The 24,067-nt window shown below is 37.3% G+C and overlaps 1 protein-coding gene across 1 annotated transcript in view; it reads left to right on the top strand.

The window, feature by feature from the left end:
• The first annotated feature begins 6,025 nt into the window (after positions 1-6,025).
• The window catches only part of STK31 (serine/threonine kinase 31), a 71,843-nt gene continuing 53,801 nt past the window's right edge, over positions 6,026-24,067 (top strand). The window contains exons 1-9 of the mRNA XM_087714375.1: positions 6,026-6,053; positions 6,133-6,185; positions 6,453-6,551; positions 9,532-9,606; positions 10,750-10,908; positions 12,795-13,120; positions 16,546-16,714; positions 17,550-17,665; positions 19,990-20,149. Coding sequence (XP_087570501.1) covers positions 6,026-6,053; positions 6,133-6,185; positions 6,453-6,551; positions 9,532-9,606; positions 10,750-10,908; positions 12,795-13,120; positions 16,546-16,714; positions 17,550-17,665; positions 19,990-20,149 — 1,185 coding nt within the window. The remainder of the gene's footprint in view (positions 6,054-6,132; positions 6,186-6,452; positions 6,552-9,531; positions 9,607-10,749; positions 10,909-12,794; positions 13,121-16,545; positions 16,715-17,549; positions 17,666-19,989; positions 20,150-24,067) is intronic.

Genomic DNA, 24,067 nt, shown 5'->3' on the forward strand with positions numbered 1-24,067 from the left:
AAAAGGATATCCCTTATTAAACCAGCCTTATAGATGATAGCTGAAAATGGATCTTAATCTCTAGTAACAGTAGATTTAGGCTTAGAATAACTTTATTAAATGTACATTTATCGGTATTCATTAAAATGAAATTTCATTGCACACAGCTCTCAAAGGATCACCACCTCCAATATACACTATATAAACATGACAAACAAACAAACAATATACATGTACTCACATATATTATATGACTCACAGAAACAACACAATCTAGTTTAGATATAAACATGTACATGGTGAAAAAAATGAATCTTGCGAGTTTACCAGACGGATGGCATAGAGAACAAAGCTCTTACAGAATCTGATAGTCCTGCCAGAACTATTTCAAAAGCTCCTCCCAAAGCGGAGCAACAGAAACGGACTGTAAAGTGGGTGTGTGGGGTCTTTAACAATGCTTTGAGCTCTATGCATGTGACTCGATCAGGTTTTGACACCCATGCAGTAGCATACTTGTTCACATCAGTGTTGCCTACTATGTTTGAGAACATACCTAACATTAAGTTTTGGATGCAAGATGGATTGATACATCAGGAAGTATTGTGGTGCCAACTGATAAAACAAAGTTCAAGACCATATTGCTTGGAAACATGCAGAAGTGGCTTTTATCCCGTAGTGGATAGACAATGGCTAAAATGTTGATGATCTGGCAATTTAAACTATTTCCAACTAGCTTAGTATGATTTGATATCAAATATCAATGTATATTTGATATTTATTTTATATTTTAAAAATAAAATATTTTATAATATATTTATATTATATATTCATAACTTATATTTGATATCAAATTAGCTTAATACGATTTGATATTTTATTAGTAACCTTGACTATCACTAAGTGCTGCATCTTTTTATTGTTGATGAACGTATTTTATTCTCCTTATATACACAGAGAGCATATGTACCAAAGACAAATTCCTTGTGTCCAATTACACTTGGCCAATAAAGAATTCTATTCTATTCTACTCTATTCTATTGATGGCACCAATGCAGCATTAAGGGTGATTGTATGCTTTTTGAACCTGAAAGCTTGCAAGTTAGCTTTGCTACTTCCGCCTGATTAAAAATTAGCCAGAAACCTAAGTGACAAGGGATCACTGTTCAGCGAGGCTAATTTAAAAAGAAAAAAAGACCCACCTTTTTAAAAACCACTGGCAAAGTATGCACACTTCATGAATATGGGGGAAAGAGGCGGTTTTACTCAGGAAGATTCTGTATAAGAGGGATCAGGCAATTCAGCTACCTAGGATGAAACGTACACGTTATTCTGTAGCAACCATGGGGAGAAAGCACGCCCACCATAGCACACGATAGGCAAACGGGACTGAAGGCATCCCCGCTCCCACCCCCCCACCCCAAAATCCGAAAGACACCGAAAGCTCAGGTCCAAAGAGCCGTTCTCAGATTTGCCCAATCAGATCCGAGAAAGACTTTTAGGCCGTTAAACTCTAGCGCAGGCTTAGACTGATGCAATATCTCACGTGACTGTACTAAGGCGCGATTGTGGTGGCGTGCTTGGAGTATCTCCTTCTCGCATGAGGGTAAATATTAGATCGTTTTTCTATAATTCTTGAACTTCTAATTGGCCCAAGTGTTAAAACAGAAGGTTGGCTGCGATTCTGAGATACGCGGGGGGAAGGGAAATAAAATCCGAAGAGCATCTCCCAGCCACTTGCTAAGTGGTGATTTGATTCTAAAAAACTGAAACCTTTAAGGCCTTTTTTTGAATCGCTCCTTTCCAGCAAAAAATAAAAATAAAGCGCGAAGAGACAAAAAGTCTTGAGTCACCTAGTCTTGCTGAAAATCGGAGTCTGTTAATAGTATTTAATTTACTGTGGCTAGATTGAATGACGCGTTAAACGAAAACTTTGCCTATTAAATCAGAAAATTCAGCTGCGTAAGAGTTTGTGGTTTACTACGGTGTGTACTGCAAAGCTAGCAGTTAGGTTAACTTGGTTCAAGCAATTGTGGGTAAGCAAGTGGCTTACCAAGAAGCCACGAGTTACTTTTTTGGTACTAAATTCCAAGAGGTTCATCCTGTGGTATATCTGCAGCCCAGCCTCGTGGAGTAGCTATCGTTTTAATAAGTTAATATTAATTATATAAAGATAGGCAGTTGCAATGATAGAGGTGTAGTACCTCGTGACTTACAAATGAGGTAAAACAACTGGATTTTTTGTAAATACTTTATTCAATGTTCTGGAATAAACATTACCATTTTACTTTTTACAACGTTCGACCAAATTTGTACTGTTTTTAAATTAGTGAAATAGAAAGCTAGTTAGGATATGTTTTCTGTAAATTTTGTGTCCATGGGGTAATCTTTAAAGCAGAATGGCTAAAAGTAGATCTGATCCACTAGTGAATTTGTTGATGAATTGCAGTATAGGCGTTGAAAACTTGAATTAGAGCAGGGAGATCTTAAGTTGTAAACTAGCCTCAGCCACAGCAGCTTACTAATAGAGGTACTCTTAGATGTAGAACCACAATTGAGCCCAAAATTTATGTTGCATGGGCAAGACAGTTGAGTTTTTCACCATTTGATTACCTTTCTTGCCACACCTGTAAAGTGAATAACTGCAATTAAGTTAATAACCTGGTTGTTGTAAATTTCTTTCTGTCCAACTTTCCTGTTTTGAGGAAAAATAATATAACAAACAATACCTTGAGTTGAATGAAAATCAGGATATAAATCTAATAAATCAATCTTTTTATAACATTGTCAATTGTAACACTGGCAACAATTCACTAACTCACAATTTTAATGTTAAATTTTAACTATTGCATCTTGTTTCCAATTTATGTATATTTTTGTTTTAATATTTTATTTGTAGAGTACACAGAGTCCAGTTGCATATTTGTATATTACCCAATGAGGATATAGGTGGTTTCTAAATTTGATAAATTAAATATTGTGGAAATTAAATAAATAGGCATGATCTTGGACAATGAGATTGAAGCAGGTTTGATGGGGATCTGCATTTCCCAGGCTCAAAAAATTATGTCAACAGATTCCAGCTGATTTTCATAGTGTTACAAAGCTTGCAACTGGGGCTGTCCCTATTTTCAGACAGTCATAAAAGGGTGTTCTTGGGATTAGAAATTGTTTCAATGTGCCTATCATTACTACTAATTAAATATATGCAATATAAATTTAGGAAGCTTGCCTTTTAATCACAGCATTAGCTTATTTAACCTGTTATGGCCCTGTGACCATCTTAATATTAAGATTGGTGGACTTCAACTCCCAAGTGCTCCAGGGAAATGCTGCCTGAGGAATTCTGGGAGACGAAGTCCTCTCATTTTTGTTACCATGATTGAGAAAGATTGCTCTATGTTTTAGGAGTTGATAGACTCTCCAGGATTCATTGGGCTGAAGTTTTCCCCCAGATTCATGCCTCTACCTTAGATCATTTTCTTCAGTGTTTGTAGCTGAATCTGGGGCAGAATAACCAATTTCGTTGTATTTAAGTACAGTGACAATAAAGATTATATTTAGAATAGTTTAGGTTCCTTTAATTAAACTTTGGTTTGATTGAAATATACACACTTTATTTTTTAAGAATGAGAAGAATGAACTTCCCATGTACATAAAATCTCTGTAGCCTGTGCTCTAATACACGTAGGGGTTTTTCTCCTTGCAGATACTTACTCTTTGTTAGATGTATGTCCCATTTTTTTCCCTAGAAGCTCAAGACCCTTTATAGAACTCTGATAGAATCTGCCTGTTCAATCTGATTTGGGCTCCTTAATATTTATTGGGATCCTGGGAATGCACTTTGTAGCTACACATGCTCTTGAAACAAGATTTGCATTGAGATCCAGATAGTCCTCATTTTGCTGTTTAAAAAAACTGGGAAGGCCTGGATTCTTCAGCTAGGCCTTTGCTAAAAGAGAACAAGGCTTGCTTATTTTTGATTTGATCCCATGTTCTTAATATTTATAATTTCCCCCTTTGTTTTCATTGATTTTATTGTAATGTTTTTGTTATAATTGTTATAAGCTGCCCAATCATTGGGAATCGCAAGGCATACAAGTTAAATAAACAAATAATTAAAGTTTGATGGATAAATAAATTCCTCTTCTCATAAGTTGTGAGATAAAGTTGGCTTAAAATTATTGAATAAATATTTATGGCTGTATCTGAACAAAAAATTAGGTCTTTTTGCTTCTAAGCCAACATTTTAAGCAGAGATCCATTTGTACAGCATACCAAGCATTTTACTTTAACCTTGCTTTGACTTTTGTGGAGTGGAACAAACCCAGCCTGCTTGCTTAGTTTATGGCTCAGTGCTTTGCAGCTCAGAAAATCAGTTTATTCAGTATTCAGAATAAATTTATTATAGGAACATGGTCACCAAATCATAAAACTGCTAACTATATTTTAGCTAAATGTGTTGTGTGTTCTGAAAGGGTGTTGGGCAATTACTATGGCTTAATGTCTTTGTCCTGGTTTGGATCTTGAGCAAGGGCTAATCCTATCATGTCCTGAGGGCCATGTCTTAATCCCATCACCCTGGAGCTGAAATGGGGGGCAGGGAGTGTAGGCCGCTGAGGGTGTTACTTGGAACCCTGACAAGGAGCTGCAGGGAGATGCTTTGTCTTTTAAAACATGTTTCTCCTTTTCTCATCCAAGGAAATAATATTCTGCCTTTTTAATATTTCCTAGAATATTTCATTCTAAGAGGGGTGGGTGCTAACTTTCTTTACTTCAGTATTAGATTTGATTAGGAGGAAAAGAAGTGAAATAACTTTGATAAGGTTATAGTGCTCTTGTATAAAATCTAAGGTGTGGCTGCATTTGAAATAATACTATTCTAAGTTTAGATTCTAGGTCAGAGGGTTCCAACCTTTTCTATACCCCGCACCTTTAGAATGCTTCTGATATATTCTCGAACCCTTTAAAATAAATAAATAATTATATACATATACACTATACTTTTGAAACTTCTGAACCCAAGTTTTCGCACCTCCTCCAATATTGTCTCTCTTACCTGGTTGGGAACCCCCTGTTCTAGGTGAATCTGGAAGGAGTCCTGTTGAGGAAACTTGTTCAGGAGAAACTAATAAGAGGCAGGGACATCTGCTGACAAAACAGTGGTGCTCTAATTACAAAAATAAACATTTTTAGTAAGGCAAAGCACTTTCAAAATTTAAAAAGCAAGTGATAGTTGCATCCATGTTGTCATAAGAGAAACCCTTTTGGTATTACTGCTGCATGCTAGAGAAATGGCTTATTACGCATCATATTAATTATGAATTATTTATTCAGGACTTTTTGAACAAGACAGAACAGGCTGAATTTGCCATTGCACAAATTCCTAAGCCATTATTTATAAAACCAAATAAATTGTTTCATACGACTTACTAAGCCTTAATTAAACTAACCTCATGATGTACAGCTAGTCCTTGACTTACAACTATTTTTTACTGACTGTTTAAAGTTACAATAGCATTGAAAAAAGTAACTTGCAATTGGTCATCATATTTAGGACCATCATAACATCCCCACAATCACATGATCAAAATTCAGGCACTTGGCAACTGGCATGTATTTTCAATAGTTGCAAGTCCCAAGATCATGTGATTTTCATTTGACTTTCCCAGCTGGTTTTCAATAAGGAAAGAAAATGTGGAAAGCCAGATTTGCTTAACAACTGCATAATTGACTTAACAATCTTACAAAAAAGGACATAAATAAGGTGAGACTCATGTAACCTTTTTGCAGTGTGGTCCCAATTGTAATCATTAGTCGAGGACTACCCATATTACTATGATGTCTGAACCTTACCTACAGGTTTGAGAAGGGACAACACATTTTGTCCTAAGAAAGTGGCAAGTAAATTATCCCCTAGTTTCCTATTTTTTTTTTTGAATTTCACTGAACAGGTATTTGTAATGATGAAACTGCTTAAGTTACTAATAATAAATAATAGGCTATTATTCTAACCAACAATTGTTTTCATATTTTAGGTTCTGTCAACATGGAGGAGAATTCAACATATAATAAAGGTACATATATTAAGTGGGTATAGGGTTGTTTAAACTACTCTTTTAATATAAAACTGATTCAAGTTTTTTCTTCTCACAGTTGAAATTGCAATCGGCTGTCATGTAGAAGATGCTGCAACTTTTTGGGCACAGGTAAGGTCAAAATTGTGGGGTGTTAAGAACAGCACTGTTGATTAAAGTGAGATTAAAATAATTCATGCCTGAGGGAGTTATTATTTATCTAAAATAGAAATTCTTGATGCTTAAATTTGATAAAATCAAGGGTTTTTAAAGATAAACTCTTAAAATTCTACATACAGAATGCTTTATGTTTGAATCACTTTAGGATTTGTCATTGATTATGTGGTGTAAAAATCTTGAATATGAATATTGATTTGGATTTCAATGTGTGTTGTTTAGAACATTAGTAAATCTCAGGAAATTTTGAAGATTAGTTCTGGTCTGGCTGAAATCTGTCCTCATGCTATCCCAGTTTTTGGCAATCCTGATTTTAATAAGGTAGGTTATATACATATGTTCTTATCAAAACATTTTGCAGGGATCACTTGAATTTGTATGCTTTAACATGCACTCCAAGGACTTCTATTTGAAGTAAATTGATGACCTTTTAAATAATATATTCTTGTCTTCCACCTCTGCTTTTAGTACATGCACAATAAATATTGACTAGGTTTGCATTTCATTGTAAATGATGACATAGTATTACTTACGACCCAGCCCAGTTTGTTAAATGTGACTTGTTCTGCAAAACTTGGTGTAATACATTATGTGATCTAGCTTTTTATTTGCCTCAAAATATTGTATTCAGATGCCATTTTCATTTATATTTGTCTTGTACTTTGAGCAATTTATGATAGAAAAGTTGAATAAATATTTTGTTGAATTGTTGTTGAATATGAAATCTTAATGATTGGCAAGCTTTAATCATTTTAATGCTTGTGGACAAAGAAAAGCGGCTTGCAAACAGTTGACAAATTATGAATGCATCACTATCAAAAAGAAAAATGTACTTCTGGGCTGCAGAAATATTACAACAATGTGTACAAGTAGACCTTATTACCGACTGCATCATATAGAAATTGTTTTAGGGTTGACTAAAATAATAAATAATTATGGTCGGTCATTGCATTTATGATCATCACATAATCATTGTTTGCCTGTTTTGCAAATGCCTTACAACAAGCAGTTAATAGAGAAGGCAGAAATTATCATGTGATTTTTTTTGCTTAGCAACTATGATACTTCTCGTAACCATAAGACTGTTATGATCATCTGATATTTCTGCTTAGCGATTTAGCAACCAAATTGCTAATTCAGTTATAGTTCCTAAGTGAGCACTACCTATGCTAAAGATTGGTGACTTAGTTTAATAGTATCTTGAGTTTGGGCAATTTGCTTGACTACAAGTAGTCTTTGAGTTAAGAATGTAATGCAGCCTTCCCATTCCATCCATAAGTTGAGAATTTGTGGGGAGAATCTTGTACCTTGAATGGGATCATTCCCTGCTTTTCCCCACGCATTCGCTAATTTATTGCGTGGGCAAATTTGCAGCTTTTTAAGTGCAACATGAAATATCTTGGGATAGGAAAGTCTATGGGGTGGCCTAGTGATGGAATAGACCACCTACTTCAGACCAACCAAGACCTCCCCCGAACCACAGATACCTCATTCTTCCTCCCTTGGGTTCCTCACAATTGCTTCCCCTCCATCCTGCCACAATGGGTGACTTACCTTATGAAGATCTGTCTCTCCATCCTATTTCTTTGCCTGCTCCATTCTTTCTCATTGGCAAAGGGCTTGATGAGGCATTTTGCAGTGAGGAAGCAATGTCAGAAGGCTGCGCACGACCTTCTGGACCTCCTTATTTGCTGAAAATCAGCTTAACAAGGCTTCTGGCAGTGAGAAAACAGGCTCAGAAGCCTTCCAGACCTTCTTGCTTGCCATACTAGGCCTCTGGTGGCAACAAAGGGAGTCTGGAAGGCAGCCTGCTTTCTCGCTGCCTGAAGCATCATCAAGCTGATCTCTGGTGAGAATGGAGGTCTGGAAGGCTGTGTGCAGCCATTCTGGGCTGCTTTATTGTTATCAAAGCACTTGAGGATTGCGTCCCTGTAGACTTTGGCAGCCCTTTGCAAAATGCCTTTGCCAGTAGGAAAAGGGCTTCAGAAGGATGTGCCCCACTACCAAAGCCTACAGGATCGCAATCTCCCTGCAGGCTTTAGCAAGGAAACAGCAAATGGAGGGAAGGCCTGAAGGACCAAAACCTTTCCTTCATTTGCAAACATCTAGGTCTCAGTTCGCAGAGAATAGAGGTCTACAGTGTGAGATTACATGAGATCGGTATCCCGAGATCTCATGCTACTGATCTTGTGGTGCGTTAGGCCTATGTTCTCTGCGAATGCAGGCAAAGAAACTGTGACAGAGAAGAGTCTTTGCAAGATGAGTCTCCACAGGTGAAGACCTGGCAGGGGGAATAGGAGGGGTTAATATTGCAGACCCTCTGCAGTCATTTGTAATAGTGAACAACTGCTGTGGTGCTGCAATATAATTTGGGGACTTGTTCATAAATGCTACAGGCCACTTATCACATAATGTCTATCGCTTGTAACCCGGGGATTATCTGTATTCTAAAATCATAAATAGAAGGATGGTATGGAAGCAACATCTCTTCGCTTGCTTATAGTGTGTTTGCTCTTAACTGTTTTATGGTTAAGCATGCTGTTAATAGATCCTGGATATTGGCTTAACAAAAGAATTAGTATTTTCTGTTGCTATGGATTATTGTGCATAAAACTCTTCACATAGAATTCTTTGTATGAAATTGAAAACAAATGTTTTTTAACTTTTCCAAAAGGAGAATTTTTACAGTGTTACCTATAACTTCTATATTTTCCCCCTTATATTTATTTTTTTTCTCCAGAGTTATAATGGAGAAACATATATTTTCAACCCAGATTTTTCCCCTTGGAAATTCAGATTACTATAACTTTTATGAATATTTTGTGAAGGGGTATTAAGGTGAAATTTCATGAACCCAATAATCTGTGGGCATATTAAACTACTTATGAGAATATCAGAATAAGTTATTCTTAAAAAGTGATATAAAACTATGGAATATATCTTTGTTAAATTGCTGATATCTTTATTTCTGTGCTGTTTATCTTTATTGGGATGTCATGATGACTTTCTACACACACTCCATCTGTATTTTGCAATATGACTAAATAATTTCTCTAAGAACAAGAATTTGTTCTGTTTTGTAGTATTATACAAATACACCTTTTTCAGAATAAAAGGCTGCTTTAAAAAAATCTGAATTGGTAGCTATAAAAATAGAAAAAAGTAGGTTCATTGCATTTTTACAGGATTGTATTAAATGAATTATAATATTCTGGTCAAAATTATTCATACTGTAATGAAGTTAGAATCTAAAAATTATATGTAAAGTTACAAATTGATCTGCATTTGTTTTATTCCTCAGATATATGGAGCTTGCTTTTCTGAAGATAAATGCTGGTACAGATGTAAACTACTCAAAGTTATCAATGATGAAAAAGTAAAAATAATATTTTAATCGCTGCTCAGCTTGATTTTCTGAATGTAATTTTGGAAATACAGAAATGGGTTGACAAGAAAAATGATGTTTTGTAAGGTGCAGCAGGTTTATGTTTGTAGCCTAGTTAATAATCCTATGTACAGTCTTCAAATTGGTTTTGTCTTGTTCTGCTGCTGGATTTTAAAAACTGTTAAGTTAAATTTAATTATGGGGAATTCAATTGTTCTCCACTTCATTGTATAATTGGGAAGAATATTGACTTCTGATTTTAATATCTAAGTCTAAACAAAGAGACTTTCTACAGCTAAACTTGGATCAACTTTTTCTCCTATTTTGTTATATTTGCATACTTACAAATAAGTCTCACCAAGCTCTATGGACTTTACTTTTTACTAGTGTACACAACTGTATTGATGCCTTGAAAGTCTTAAGAGCTATAGAAACAGTTACTGAGACTTTCTATTCTGTTTCTTTCCCCAGAGCAAGGAGTAGATGTAGGAGATTTTCAAATAAAAGGCAGTTATGGTTAGTGGTCCAACAGTTCAAATAGTGTTCACAGCTCTGGTTCAGGGAAAGTCTCAGCCATTAACTTTCAGTAAGAGAAAGTTTATAGAAGTGTCCCTAGAGAACAAGATGTAATTACTTAGATTATGCTTTCTATTGTCTTTATACATTTTGTTCTCTTAGTTGTTTTTATCTGTAAACACATATTCGGTAATTAGATTTTATTTCTACTATCTCCTTTAGGTGCGTGTCTATTTTTATTATAAATTAAAGTGATACTTCTTTATCCAGATTTTTTGCTCTTTGAAAACTGATGTTGTTTATAATGCTAAGCTTCCCAATTTTTTACATAATGTCCCTATGAGGAAAATCGGGAAGGAAGAAGGCTTTCCTGCTTTGTTCAAAATAAGGAGCAAAATATAAGTGATCCTCAAATAAAATAAGGGTTAGAACATTTCAGTGACATGATATAAATAGAGTTTACTTTGTGTTCTTCAAGAATCCCAATCTGGAAAACCATTATAGCAAGCCCAGCAAGGAGGGAATGGGGTGGAGTGTCAAGTGGAAAAAATAGGCTTCACTACCTTACAGCTTCAAAAGTCAAATTAAAAAAAAATCTTTGTCATTTTGCTGTTACAGTGTCAAGTATTATATATTGACTATGGGAACTCTGAGGTCCTCAGAAGATCAGAGATAGTTGAGATCCCTGAAAACTTGCAGTTTCCTGGTGTAGCAAAAAAGTATACATTGTGGGGATTACAGCTATCAGCTAATATAGATTTAACTCAATTTGATCAGGTAAGCCAGATGTTTCATGTGATTATGTTTGTGCATGTAAATTTCAAATGTAAACTCCATGGTTGGTAGTCGTGGCAAGAGCGTGGATAAAAAATGCATATATTTAAAATTGCAAAGAAAAGTAACAGCATTAGTTGTTCTTCTCTTGATACCGTGTTTCCCCGAAAATACAACCTGTCCCAAAACTAATGCTTTGCCACAATTTTCACCTGGGTAAAAATATAAGCCCACCCCTGAAAATAAACCTCCTGGACAACCCCCCCCTCCGGCCAGGCAGAGCACCACTCACCAACCTAGCGGTATCCCGAAAGCGCCAAGCCGTGGGAGCCGAGAGGGAGGGGAAGTCGCTTATGTTGCTTGCTGCTTTCGGGATACTGCTAGGTTGGGGAGTGGCGTTCTGCTTCGCCGGAGGGGGGAGTTGCCATGCGGCTGCTCCCTTGCAAGCACTCTGAAGAGATGGGAACAGCCTCAGGGGGAAGCAGCCATGAGGTCACTATGTTCACAAGCAGCTGCCTGGCAAATCCCCTCTCCAGTCCGACAGAGCGCCATTCACTGACCTAGGGGGTATCACTAAGGCGGCAAGCCACGCGATGCTCTACCCGCCCCCCAGCTCCCGCGGCTTGGCACATTTGGAATACCCCCTAGATCAGTGCATGGATCTCTGCCCGGCTGGAGGAGGGGGTTGTGCGAGCGCCTGTTCCGCCCCTAGCCTCACTAAGCTCTTGGGCAGCTCCCAGTGCACTGCCACTGGCTCCCGCTGCCCCCATGCTCCGAGCATAACTTCCAAACTCCAAAACTCGGGACCGAATCTTTCAGCATCGGCCGCTCTAGGAGTGCACTCTATGGTGGGCCTTCCAGCAGCCGGCCCATCATAGAGAGCACTCCTAGAGCGGCCAATGCAGGAAGAGCCAGTTCGCAAAGGAGCAGCTGCCCGGCAATCCCAAAACAATAAGCCCTCCTTGATAATAAGCCCAAGGCCATATTTCGTGGGGCAAAAGAAAATAAGAAGACCCTGTCATATTTTTGGGGAAACACAGTAGCGTTTGTGTCATTTTAATTATATTGTGAGCTATTTATTCTTCATTTCTTTTTTACTGATTATGAAAAAAAACCTAGTTTTAGTATGGCATAAACATGCCTTCTATAACATCTTATTGACTTCATGAAGAGACATCTGAACAAGGAATTGAGCTTTTATTCTGTCCTCCCCCCCAAACTTTCCCATTTAATTTCATTTATAAGAAGGCAAAATGGTGAAAAGCAGTCTGTGTCATTCTCCCCCCCCCCCCCCCCAAGGGTTGTATAAAAGTGGGTTTCGCTTTTAAATAGTTTCTGAATTGCTGGCCAGGGCATCATAAATGGAGCATGTCCTTGATTGTAAAGTAGTAGTCAATATCCTTGAAGATCCTCACATTATAAGAAACTGAGATTAAATGCTCAATTGAAAGGGATAGGAAAAAAAGGAGCAATCAGTTCTGATCAGAAGTCATGATTACCCCATTTTATATAACTTTCTTATAGAATTATCAAGTATGTTCAAGGTGTCAAAGATGAACAGGCAAAGAGATACTATGAATATTTAGATTAACCAGCCAGCTAAAGGCATTCAATTTCCGTTTTAACAAGAACTGTCTAAAGCAATACTGGAATATATTTTCTAGTTTTTTTATTAAATCAGATTGAGTGTGGCTCTGAATGATAGATATCAAGGTGATCAAAATACTGGAAGCAATTTGTGTATTTGTTTAATTGTTTTTTGACATAAAAAGTAGCTTTTGATGAGAGAAAATATAATGCAGCAGTGCACTTCATTAGTTCTGAAATTCTTTAATTATAGGATCATATTTCAACTTCTTGTATAATAACTTCTAATTTTTATTTTGCAGGGGCGGATATTTCTGAATAGTTTGATACTTGAAAAAGAAATTAAGATAACACATAAAACTCTGCATCGGGACGGTACCATTGTTGCCCATGCAGAATGTGGTTTACTGGATGTTGGTGAAGAAATGGCTAAGAAAGGCTTTGTTGAACTTCGCAGATCTCGCATAAAAAATAAATTCTTGGATGCAAAAACGGATTTCTTTTCGTATAAGAATGCCAAAACATCAACTCCAAGATGTGCAACTACTAGAATGACAGGAAGTTTTGGTGATACATTTCTGTGTGAAAGAAATGAGAATAATTCTATGGATCATATTTCGCTGATCCAGTAAGTTATAGTGGGAGATGGTTTTCTGTGATACAATTTGATTACTGTGAAAGGCAATGGTACATAATGATTTCTTAGGTTAAAGGTATGCTACCAGTGCCCATATATACAATATACTGCATCCAGTTTTCAATTTTTAATTTGCTACAATGGAAAAACTTATTCCTTACATATTTAATTAACATGAATGGGTAATTTATCTGAATTTTAAGTTTGATCCTCATTTCACTAAAGGTTGACTTATTTCTTGGTCCCTCCTACATTTTAGAGCATACTCTCCAGCAAAACACTGAAACATCAAGGGTGGCCCAGCCTTGGTTAATGTAGCCTGAATTTCTCTAGAAGGAAATAAGACTCATGCAAAGCTAAACCTTAATTAGTTTCTGTCTATTGCTTGTTCACCTCTAGTCATCCTTTTCATTAATCTAGACTTAGCCAATGCTTGTAATTGTTCTTGCTTTTAGCCTCTTCTGTGCACTCTTTCTAGAGTGTCAATATCTTTTTTTATGTCGTTGCAGCCAAAACTAGATGGAATATTCCAAGTGGTCTTGTCAAGGCATTATAAAGTGATATTAAACACTTTACATAGTCTTGATTCTATCCCTCTGTTAATGCAGCCTAAAATTGCATTAGCCTTTTTTGACAGCTGCAGCACACTACTGATTCATATTTAAGTGATTGTCTAATAGGACTCTTTCTCATAATTACTATTATTAGGCCCAAGCACCACCTATTTTATATCTGTGCATTTCTTACCATCAAAATTTCATTCAGTTTTCAAGTCTTAAAATCCTCATATCTTGAGCCTATCTTCTTGTGTATTGGCTAGTCCTGCAAATTTGATTAGTTCCCTTATATTTTCTAGTTTATAGAATCTTATTTATAGCAACGTACTGGGCCTAAGACAGAGCCTTAGAATACTCCACTGTATATTTTTCTCCATGTAGATGCAGTTCCATTGATGACTACATGCTAAGTGTGGTGGGTGAGCCAGTTATGAATCCATCTGGTAGTGATGCTGTCTAACCCACATTTTTCTATCTTATTTGGTAGTTGTGGTGTACTTTATCAAATCCTTACTGAAGTCCAAATGATTATATCCACGGAATTTTGCTACTCCACTAAGAAGATCTTATTGTCAAAGAATGCAATAAGATTTGTTTGGCATGATCTGTTTTTTAACAAACCCATGTTGGTTTCTGATTATGATTTTATTTGCTTCTAGGTATTTGTAGATTCATTGCTTGATTATCTTTTCCAAAATCTTCCCAGATATTCATGTTAAGCTAACAGATCTGTAGTTTCCTGGTTTTGTCAGGAATCATTTTGATCTTCCATAGGTGCACAATTTATCTCACAGTTGATGTCAGAATAGTTAAAGTTCTCTATTGCTATTATGTGCTTCCTATATATCTTAGTTAACTGATTAAGAAAAAGTTACATTTTCTCTTTGGTTGGGTAACCTGCAACATATACCTATAGCAATGTCATTCTTTTTATCTTTTATATTGATCCAAATGCATTCAAATGTTTTTCATCATTGTTCTGTATTTCTGTAGAAATAGTTATTTCTTGTATATAGCACAATTACACCTCCTCTTTTATTAGGTCTGTTCCTTTTAGATTTAAATCCCTCTACCTGTATGCTCCATTCATAGGTTTCAGCCACCAATGTAATGGTAACAATATCATATCTACCCTCATGTACTTGGTTTTCTATCTCAAAGGTGCCTTTTCGAGAGGCAACGGGACTGTTGTTCTTGAGGAAAAATATGAAATTTCGCTTCAAAGGTATCTTGGATGAGCAAAATATCTTCTTTTTCCTCAAAGAAAACAGTACTGTTGCCTTAAAAAAAAAATCTATGAGACAACTATGACCTTGATGACTAAGAATATCCATACACTCTTGGATTTCTAGTTCACCCTGTTTATTCATACTTTGTGCATTGGTATACAAACATTCAGGTCCTTTTTGACTTTGATTTCTACAAAATCTGTTTTGTGTCTAAGCCCTCCTACATAGAGTTGTGGTGGCACAGTGGTTAGAATGCAAAACTAACATACTGCTCACTCCAGGAGTTAGATTCTGAGTGGCTAAAGATTGACTCAGCCTTCCACCCTTCCGAAGTTGATAAAATGAGGTCCCAGATTGTTGGGGGCAATATGCTGACTCTGTAAACCACTTAGAGATGGTGTTCTCATGTTTTATATTAATAACTTTAGTTGGCTGAAGTTTGTGCCTCTTATACAATAAAGAACTTGAAATTGTGCTCAGAAATTCATTATTTGATCATAAGTGGCAGTAGGTACCAGTGAAGGTTTTTGTTACTTAAAATTTGCCAGTGTGAAACCTGTGCTAGAAAAGTTGAGGTAATCTTTTCAGAGATCCCATTTTTCATTTTTACAACAGTAAACCAGAAATGTTGTCTAATATATAAAAAAGAGAAAGTTAGCCAATATAAAGCTGTAAACCTTTGCTTATAAAGCATAATGGCCAAAATCATGCATTGTTTAAAAACTACACCAAAACAGCATAATAGCTCAGCATGGAAAAAAGTGACTACTTTAAAATATTGCAGATGCTGCATTTGTTCCCCTGCTAACGCCAAAGTGTCTTTCAGCCCAAAGAACTTATTATTTTAGAATTGGAAGCACATGTTTGGATTCACAAGTATTTGTGCTATACAGTCACAATAAATACATATTCAAGAAGATTTGATTTGATTTGATTTGATTGCACTTCTATGCCGCCCTATTCCCAGAGGGACTCAGGGCGGCTCACAAACCAAAGTAAGTGGGGGGAATACAAATAGGAGGAAAGACAACGGACAAACAGATGGACGTCTTTAAGCATTGCACTGCTGCAACACAAGCTCCGTGTCTTTGTATGTATGTGCGATTTCATGAAAAATATACAAAAGAGCCAGAGCTTACAGCACTGATCTTGAAAAAGTTAAGCAGAATCAGGTAATGGTAGTATTTGGCTGGTCAACTAACAGGTGATCCTAAGGTGGTAGGTCTTTTTACTTGAAAGGTTAAAAAAATCAAAATAACAAACCTTCCCATTGTCAATAAAGCAATAAGGATGTGGCACATATTCTAGGAATTGAATGTGAAGCTTAATTACCATTCAAGTATTAATGTGTGATGTGAATTTTGGAACCCATTTGGAATAAGGCATATAATCTTTCTAGTTTAGCAGTGGAGTGGAAAATACTGGAAAAACATCATTACTTTCTTAGGAAGCAGAGCCATAAACGTTACTGTTTTACTCAGGTTTGTTACATCAATGATAAATTAATTAGCAGCTAGTAAAGATGTCCTTGGTAGGCTTTGGCACAGTCCTTTAAAACATACCTCAAATTCTTTTGATGAATCTTCCTTGTATGTTCCAATAATAATAAAATGGTAATTTGTGATTTTAGAAGGATGTCGGATGTTACCCTGGAAAAACCAAGAGAAGATCAGAAGTTGATTGAGGAGATTGAGAAACTAAAAGAAGAAAATTGGACTTTCCAAAAAGAAAACACTATTCTTTTCCATCAGTGTGACAAACTGGAATCAACAGTAGAACAATTGGCATCTGATCTGGAGGTAGGATAAATAGAATATTGCTACAACCGTAATTATGTAATTGTCAATCTTACAATAATGAAATGATATAGAAAATTCTTCCTTTGTTGAAAAAGTGAGGGTGGATGCTTAATTCTAGGTCAGCGTTTCTTAGACTTTGTCAATTTAAGAAATAGGGTCTTCAAGAAGTCCCATCCAATAAGAAACACTGATCTAGATGTTTTTTCTTTAACGTGTTTAACTTTTGCCAGTAGATTCTGTGGGCCTGACCAAATGTAATGGATATAAAGGAAGGTGCCTGAGACAATAGTGGTCCAGCTAATATAAGCAATTCTTTACAGTCTTAATTTGTTAACCTGGTATCTTTTAGCTCAATAATAGTCTACAATCACTTGTAACCAAGCCCTTTTGGCTGTGATTGCTGAAAATTAGAGGCATTGTTCACTATTTGAGGCAGAAACCCACTAAAATATAAGCTATAATACAAGCTTATCATGGACTTAAAATCAAACTTTGAAATTCATCTTCTACGTTGAGAAAATGTTGGCTTGCCCAAATGCGTAACACGGCTTCATTCAATTTGCTTTAACATGCTTTGCCTTCCTTAGTAATAATAAATGTGATCCTTGACTGCTGAATTAAGGAAGGCAAAGCTCTGGTTATATTGGCTTTTCATCACCAGTTCCATTTAAAATATTTATTCTAGTACTGTTTTTCTTTGTGATTTTAAACTGCCTGAAATAAAAAATCTGTATACCTGTATGAAAGATATACTTAATCCTGTTCAATTCTTCAGTGATAGCTTATAAGAAGCAGTATTGATGGGCTAATGCTTTCATTGGTATATGCAATGCAGAAAGAGAAGAAAGCTTCCAAGGAAAGCCATGATTGTATGGAAAATAAGCTGCTCACTTATGTAGGAACTACAATGAAAAAATTGGCTATCAGCTTTGAGAAATTGAAAAAAATGAGGTATGCATTTTTCTAGACTATCTGTAAAGGATAATTTTTAGTTGATGTAAGTAATAATAATCCTGGATATTTTTTCAAACATTGATTTACTCTTAGGATAACCTATGATTTATTTAACTATAGTTTATATGAAACAGACATAGCAACATAAGGTGGGGGTTATTGAGAGAAATAATTTGAGATATTGCAGTCAACAAAAAATAATTAAAAGTGAAAATTGCCAACATTTCATAAGTTTCAGAACTTCTACACTGCAAAAACGTATAGTCTACACAACTCAACCAGGGTAGAGCAATAGACCCAATTTACATAGACTTCTGTAAATCCTTTCATTCAGTGGTACATGACAAACTACTTCTAAAGCTATAATCTTATGGCATTTCCGGATCCCCTGAGATTGTCTACTGTTGACCTCACCTCATTCCTAAGAGGTCTATAACTGCCGTGCATAAGCGCACCAATGTGTCTACCGTCCCTGTCCTACTGTCCCCACTTATATCCATTTCCTGTATTAATAATCATGTTTATACTTATATCTGTTATCTTATATATGCTTGACAAAATAAATAAATACATAAAAATAAAGTTTTCTGCTATTTCAATTTCATGATTTTACTTTTTCCCAGCTGAAATCTCAAGCGATCTCATGGAAAATATTGACATCTTACGAGATTTAGTTGTTTTGCATTTTTTTTAATCCATTTGTTTCTAAAGCAGATTTATTTAATTTTGGAAAGCCAAGGGTGGCATCAGGAATCTTGTACTTGTTTCCAGAAGCATACAGGTGCATGCAGACACCCGTGAATCCATTTTTACTGCCACATTTGTTGAATTCATATATAAGTAAAAGATTGCACTGTGTTTCAAGTTACATCGATCAGGGTGATACTAAAAATAGCTTACAGAAAATCCTTGACCTTTTAATTGACCTCCCAAAATGATGGCTGCTCATCCCTCTCCTGGTTATGTGATCATTGTCAACTCGTGAACAATCATGTTTTGGGCGCTTAGCCACTGGTCCACATTTATAGCCATTTGCACCATCCCGCAGTTATGTGACTGATTTACATTTTTTGTTAGGCAAACGGGTTTAATTCTAGTTTCTTGCAAAAAATATTCATTGTGGACAATGAGCTTGATTAACAACTTCGGCTTTTGCTTACTACAGCTGCATTCCCTTAATAACTGCAAAAAGGTTGTAAAATTGGGTTGGTTAAATGGATACCTTCAATTATGACCATAATGACATATGACAGAAATTTCAGGCTTCCATTACAGGACAACCTGTAGTGGCCCATTTAATTGAGTAGAATGCCAGCTTACTTTTCAGCAATGGTTTGAGACCTCAGTAGGAATTTGCAAAATTTGATAATTCAAGAACAGATTATCTCAAAGACCAATGGATAGTTTAAACCTTGTTTTTTTTTCAAAAAATAAATCCTCTGAATGGGAAGTTGTTTAAAGTGTCTTGGACACACAGCAGTTCCACAAAAGACTTTTCTGATTTTTCTTCAGAAAAACATGTTTTTTTTCTCACAGTCAAATAGCAGGGTTTACCTAACATACATAAAAATGTAATTGTATATAATATTTAAATCAATGTGTTAGATTATGTAAAGATTGATCATAGTACCATCCTCTATTACTTGCAACAAATGTAGAAAGTCAGTGTGCTACCATTTGATTTCATTGTCTCCCCTCCCCTGATCCCCCTGGTTATTTGAAATTGAACAGCTGTGTAGAGAAAAGATAGTGTGTCAGGAGGCAGAGAAAGTGGAACAGGTTAGAAAGAGCAACAAAGTGAGAAAAACGAGTGGGAATAGAAGAGGCAAGTAGGGAGGAAATACAAAAAGGTATAAAAAGAATAAAGGTTAGCAGCTTCGCAGTTGGTGAGGAAAGAGGAAGGAGGCTGGGGTGAAGGAAAGAAATGAAGGGGAATATAGCAGCAGGCAACCTGATCGGGAGGTACAGGAAGGAAGAAATGAGGAACGAGAAAGGAACAAGAGTGTTCAAAGACTAAGCGTAGTCTGGGGCTAAACTTTATATTTTCCTGATAAATACTACTGATTAATCTTTTAAAGAATACAATTACCTAAGCCTATCGTTTTGTTATGTCTCTGATGATAGTATTCCTACATGAAAGGTTTCATCTGTTGTTCTTACGTATTCTTTTATTGTACATCAGATAGAATCAATTATACTTTGAATATTGGGATATATTTTATTGGGTAAAAATAGCTGTAAGAGACGCATAGAAATGGATCTTAATTATATAATGGATCTTAATTATATAGTATTATAAATGTTCATTTTTAAATATTCAGACAAAATCATGAGAGAGCTCATTTGGGAGAAGATCTTTTAGAAGCTGCAAATAAAGTTACCAACGAGCAACTTGTTGTCCCTTTGTCCATGGAAACGCTTGAAAAGATATGGGCAGATTATAATATTTCCCAGCAAGAAATACGCCTTTGCAAAGATGTGGTAGGTGACAAATCATACCATTTAAGCTCCTATGATATCTCTTAAATTTTGTTGAAGTAGCTGCTTAAGCTTGTTAGCAAATATCGCCAAGGATTTAAAATGTGACTATATTTTGCTAATATATGATTTATCCATATTAATTAATGAATGAATTTGATTTTTATCATGCTTTATTACTTTATAAGTAACTCAAGATTTAATATCCTTAATATTCCTATTTTTCCACAATAACCCTGTGAGTTGAGTTGAGTTGGGCTGAGAGAGTGTAATTGGCTCAAAGTCATCTAGCTGGCTTTCATGCCTAGGGCAGGACTACAATTCATAAGTCTCCTGGTTTCTGGTCCTTAACCATTAAACCAAATTGGCTCCATGTTAGAGCTGTCACAGATTATGGATTTTGTGAAGAGGAGAAAGGAACTTACAGGTCATTAGTAGCACATTTTTATAGCTTTTCTCTTCCCTCTACTGATCAGCAACAGGATAGTTAAATGGAGTACAATTTGAGAATTTGTTGGACTGTAATAACTCTGTGTGTGTGTGTGTGTCTGTGTGTGTGTCTGTGAGAGAAAGAGAGAGAGAATGGGAATGAATGTCTTAAAATTTTTACAGGTGTTAGTCCGGGGTCAGCAACCTTAAATACTGAAAGAATCCTTTGGACACATTTTCCACAGAAAACAAAACACCAGGAGCCACAAAACCTAGGTGGGCGTGTCCAATTCAACATCACACATTCCCATCTAGTCACATGATCCCCCCTTCACATTCTTATTCCTTCCATCCCCCCTCTGATTTTTCCTCCCTCCCTCCCACCCTCCCTCTCACCCTCCCTCCTTGATTTCACCTCCTTCCTTTAATTCTGTATATTATTGTTTGTTATTGTTAGTATTTATTAAAGAATGCTGTGCAGCTTAGAAACTCTCAGCAAAAATAATAGCAGTTGTTTGTGGCTAAAGCTATCCTAGGCTGTTATTTACACACACATTTTTATTCCACTTTCTCTGAGTCCTTGGGAAAGGAATGACATCTTTTCCCCATCCCTGTCTTTAATAATCAGGACTTTGCAATGGCGCAAGATTTAAGCACACATTTTGCAGAGTGTCTCCTCCCCAACCTAGAAAAAAATATGATGTCAGGGTTCTGACAGATGCCCTAAATAAATCATGAGCATTGAGCCAAGCTTCAAAGAAAATCCAGTTATTTATTAGGAGCTTCTTGTCAGCACTTCCCAAGTGAAGCCAACTCTGACTCTATTTCCCACCTCCTCCAAGGTATGTCATTAGTTACATTCTCCAAGGAAGCAATTTTCCGGGTTGTAGAAATCACTCTCCTCCAGCCACTGTAGGTAGCCCTGGAAGACAGCCTTGACAGAGCTATGGCTGTAATATACTTCTGATTTTTACTGATGTGCTGCCTCGCTGCAGCTGTAAGTTCGTGATCCTATCCCCCTTGCCTTTGGCAACTTGAAATCAGGTCAGGGATGCTTTGCAAGTTGACACGTGAACCAGGAAACCTAGGGTGGAGTCCCTTCTGGACTTGGGGGAGCGGAGAGAGAGAGAGAGAGAGTACCGGGGAGTACCAGTCTGAAAACTTGGTGCAGTATAGGCTGCTGCATTTTATGCCTGATGCCTCCAACCAAGGCCCTTCGCTTCCCCATGGAAAACGGTCTGAAGTGGGTGGGGAGACAAAGAGCCAGTCAATACAAAGGAGGGGGTTCTCTCTCTGCTCCCCCCTCGTAGTCTTTTAGCTACTATTGTCCCACTATGTTTCCCCCTCTCCTTAAAAATTGAAGCTAGGGAAGAAAGCCGGAGGGGGAAATCTAAGGGGAAGAGGAGAAGAGACCCAGGCTGATACCTCTCTGAATAGCTTCCTACCCAGATTTCAACTGATTTCCTTTCCGATCCTCTGACAAACAGACCCCACGCCCATTTCTGGACTCTGGACTGCTGAGAAATTTCTCCCAATTATTGAGGGAAATTGGATTTTTATTCGGTCTTCCCCCAACCTACATCAAAAGGAAAGCCAGCCGGGCTTTTCCTCCTAGAAGCCCCCTATCTTTTCACCTACTGCCCCCCCCCCTCAATCCTACTTCAGGACAGAGGAGCATGTGCTGGAAATGCGTGTTGATGCGACGTCGGCGTGCATCTTCTGATCCCCTAGCACACAACTCTTTGTGCTCATCCAGGCCCGACTTGCTAAGGGGAGAAGCAACTCGAATGCCTCTGCTTTCCCCCGTCCCCCCAGCCCCAACCATCGTTGCCTGGGTTCCTCAAAGGCGCAGTGCATTTCAAAGGCAGCATCTTGCATCTTGAGGTGCCAAACAGTGTCTCGCTGCAAGAGCTGGACCAGGCATCTCCACCATCCAACTCACCAATGGGTGTGCTTCAGCTGGGCCAGCCACCCACCTCCTGCTGAACTTTTATATTTGGCACTTGGCCGGGTGACGGGAGCGCTTCCTACGTCATTCCCTTCTTTCTCTTGGCTCTGTTGAAGAAGGACAGCTCTTTCATCTCTGCCGTGATAGGGAGTTGCAGCATAGGGATGAAGGAACCATATGCGGCTCCAGAGCCACAGATTGCCGACATCCGCACTAGAATAATCTTTCTAGATGTAGGTATTATAACTTTAAACTTCTAGATGTAGCTACTGGTAGTAGAAATTTAAATTCCTAAATGTAGCTACTAGGAATTTAAACTCAGTTTCTAGTAATTACATACAGGAAGATTGTTATATTGGGTAGACCCAATGGCAGGAAATTTTTCATTTGAATGAAAATTGAATTCAAGATTTCTGTGTCATTTTTATCATTCATATTATTGGTCTTGTTAATTTTATATGATTGTTATGCTTATTACATGTCCACTACTTACAAATTATTCTGTTAATTATTAAACTTGTCAAGAGCGAGTAAATTCATCTTCCCTGCAACTAAATGTGTGAGAGTGGATGTTCTATCTCTCTCTGTCTCTCCCTCCCCCGTACTCTCACAAGCTCAGCATCTGGATTGAAAAGCTATGTAAATTCCTACCATATAGAAACTACCATATATATAAACAAGGTAGATATAAACAAAGGTATATAAACAAATTAATGTGAATATTTTCTTCATTGGTTATATATTAGCAGATAAACAAAGAAGACATACTGCTCAAGAACTGTTTTTTGTGTTTGCTCTTCTGTGCGCTGCTTGGAGAGTCCAAGCATGGGTTAACACAGCCTATCTGCTCTAGGACTGAGTAGATTTTTCTTTGGTTATTCCTCCTTTGCCTCCTTGAGGTTAGTTTAAAAACTCAGTCTGCCCGTTAGGACTAGTTTTGGGGAGCCCTTAAGTCCTTTGACAGATAGATTGGACTCTCCAGGTAAATCATTTCAGAATTCGGATTTTTCTTTTAATTTTTCCTTAGTGTAGAGATAAGTAAACTGTTATGAGGATTCTTTCCTTTTCGGATTGCTGAGGTGATTGTCAGGTTCTGACCTGCTGGCCGCATGCAGTAGTCAGGGTCGCAGAGACCGCTTGTCAGGCAGGTGCTGGCGGGTGTGGGGACGGCAGAGCCGTTTCTGCATGTCTCCGGCCACTTGTCAGGGTTGGGAGCCTCAGAAGAACCTGGTTTCCACAGCGGTGTTTCTGAGAACTCGGCAACCATGATGGCCATTTTTGAAGTGACGCTTTTGCGTGCTTTCTAATGGCCACTAATTGAGGCGGCAGCAGACATCGGAGGACTCTTTATAGGTAGTGCGAAGCCGCAGCAGCCATTTTTGGCATCCAAATTGAACTTTTGTCGCCAGAGCCATCGAGAATATCGACACCTCGCGCATCACCACCTCAGCACAGATCGCCACTGGGGAGTGCCTGGTCCTGTCCGGGGCACCGGCAGGGCCTCCCTCCCCCTCCAGAAGAATTTCTGTTTCAGGAAGGTGGCA

This window comes from Thamnophis sirtalis, unplaced genomic scaffold (assembly GCF_051295495.1).
Source record: "Thamnophis sirtalis isolate CommonGarterSnake01/CBP01778 unplaced genomic scaffold, rThaSir2_p1.2 scaffold_4, whole genome shotgun sequence".
NCBI classification, from domain to species: domain Eukaryota; kingdom Metazoa; phylum Chordata; class Lepidosauria; order Squamata; family Natricidae; genus Thamnophis; species Thamnophis sirtalis.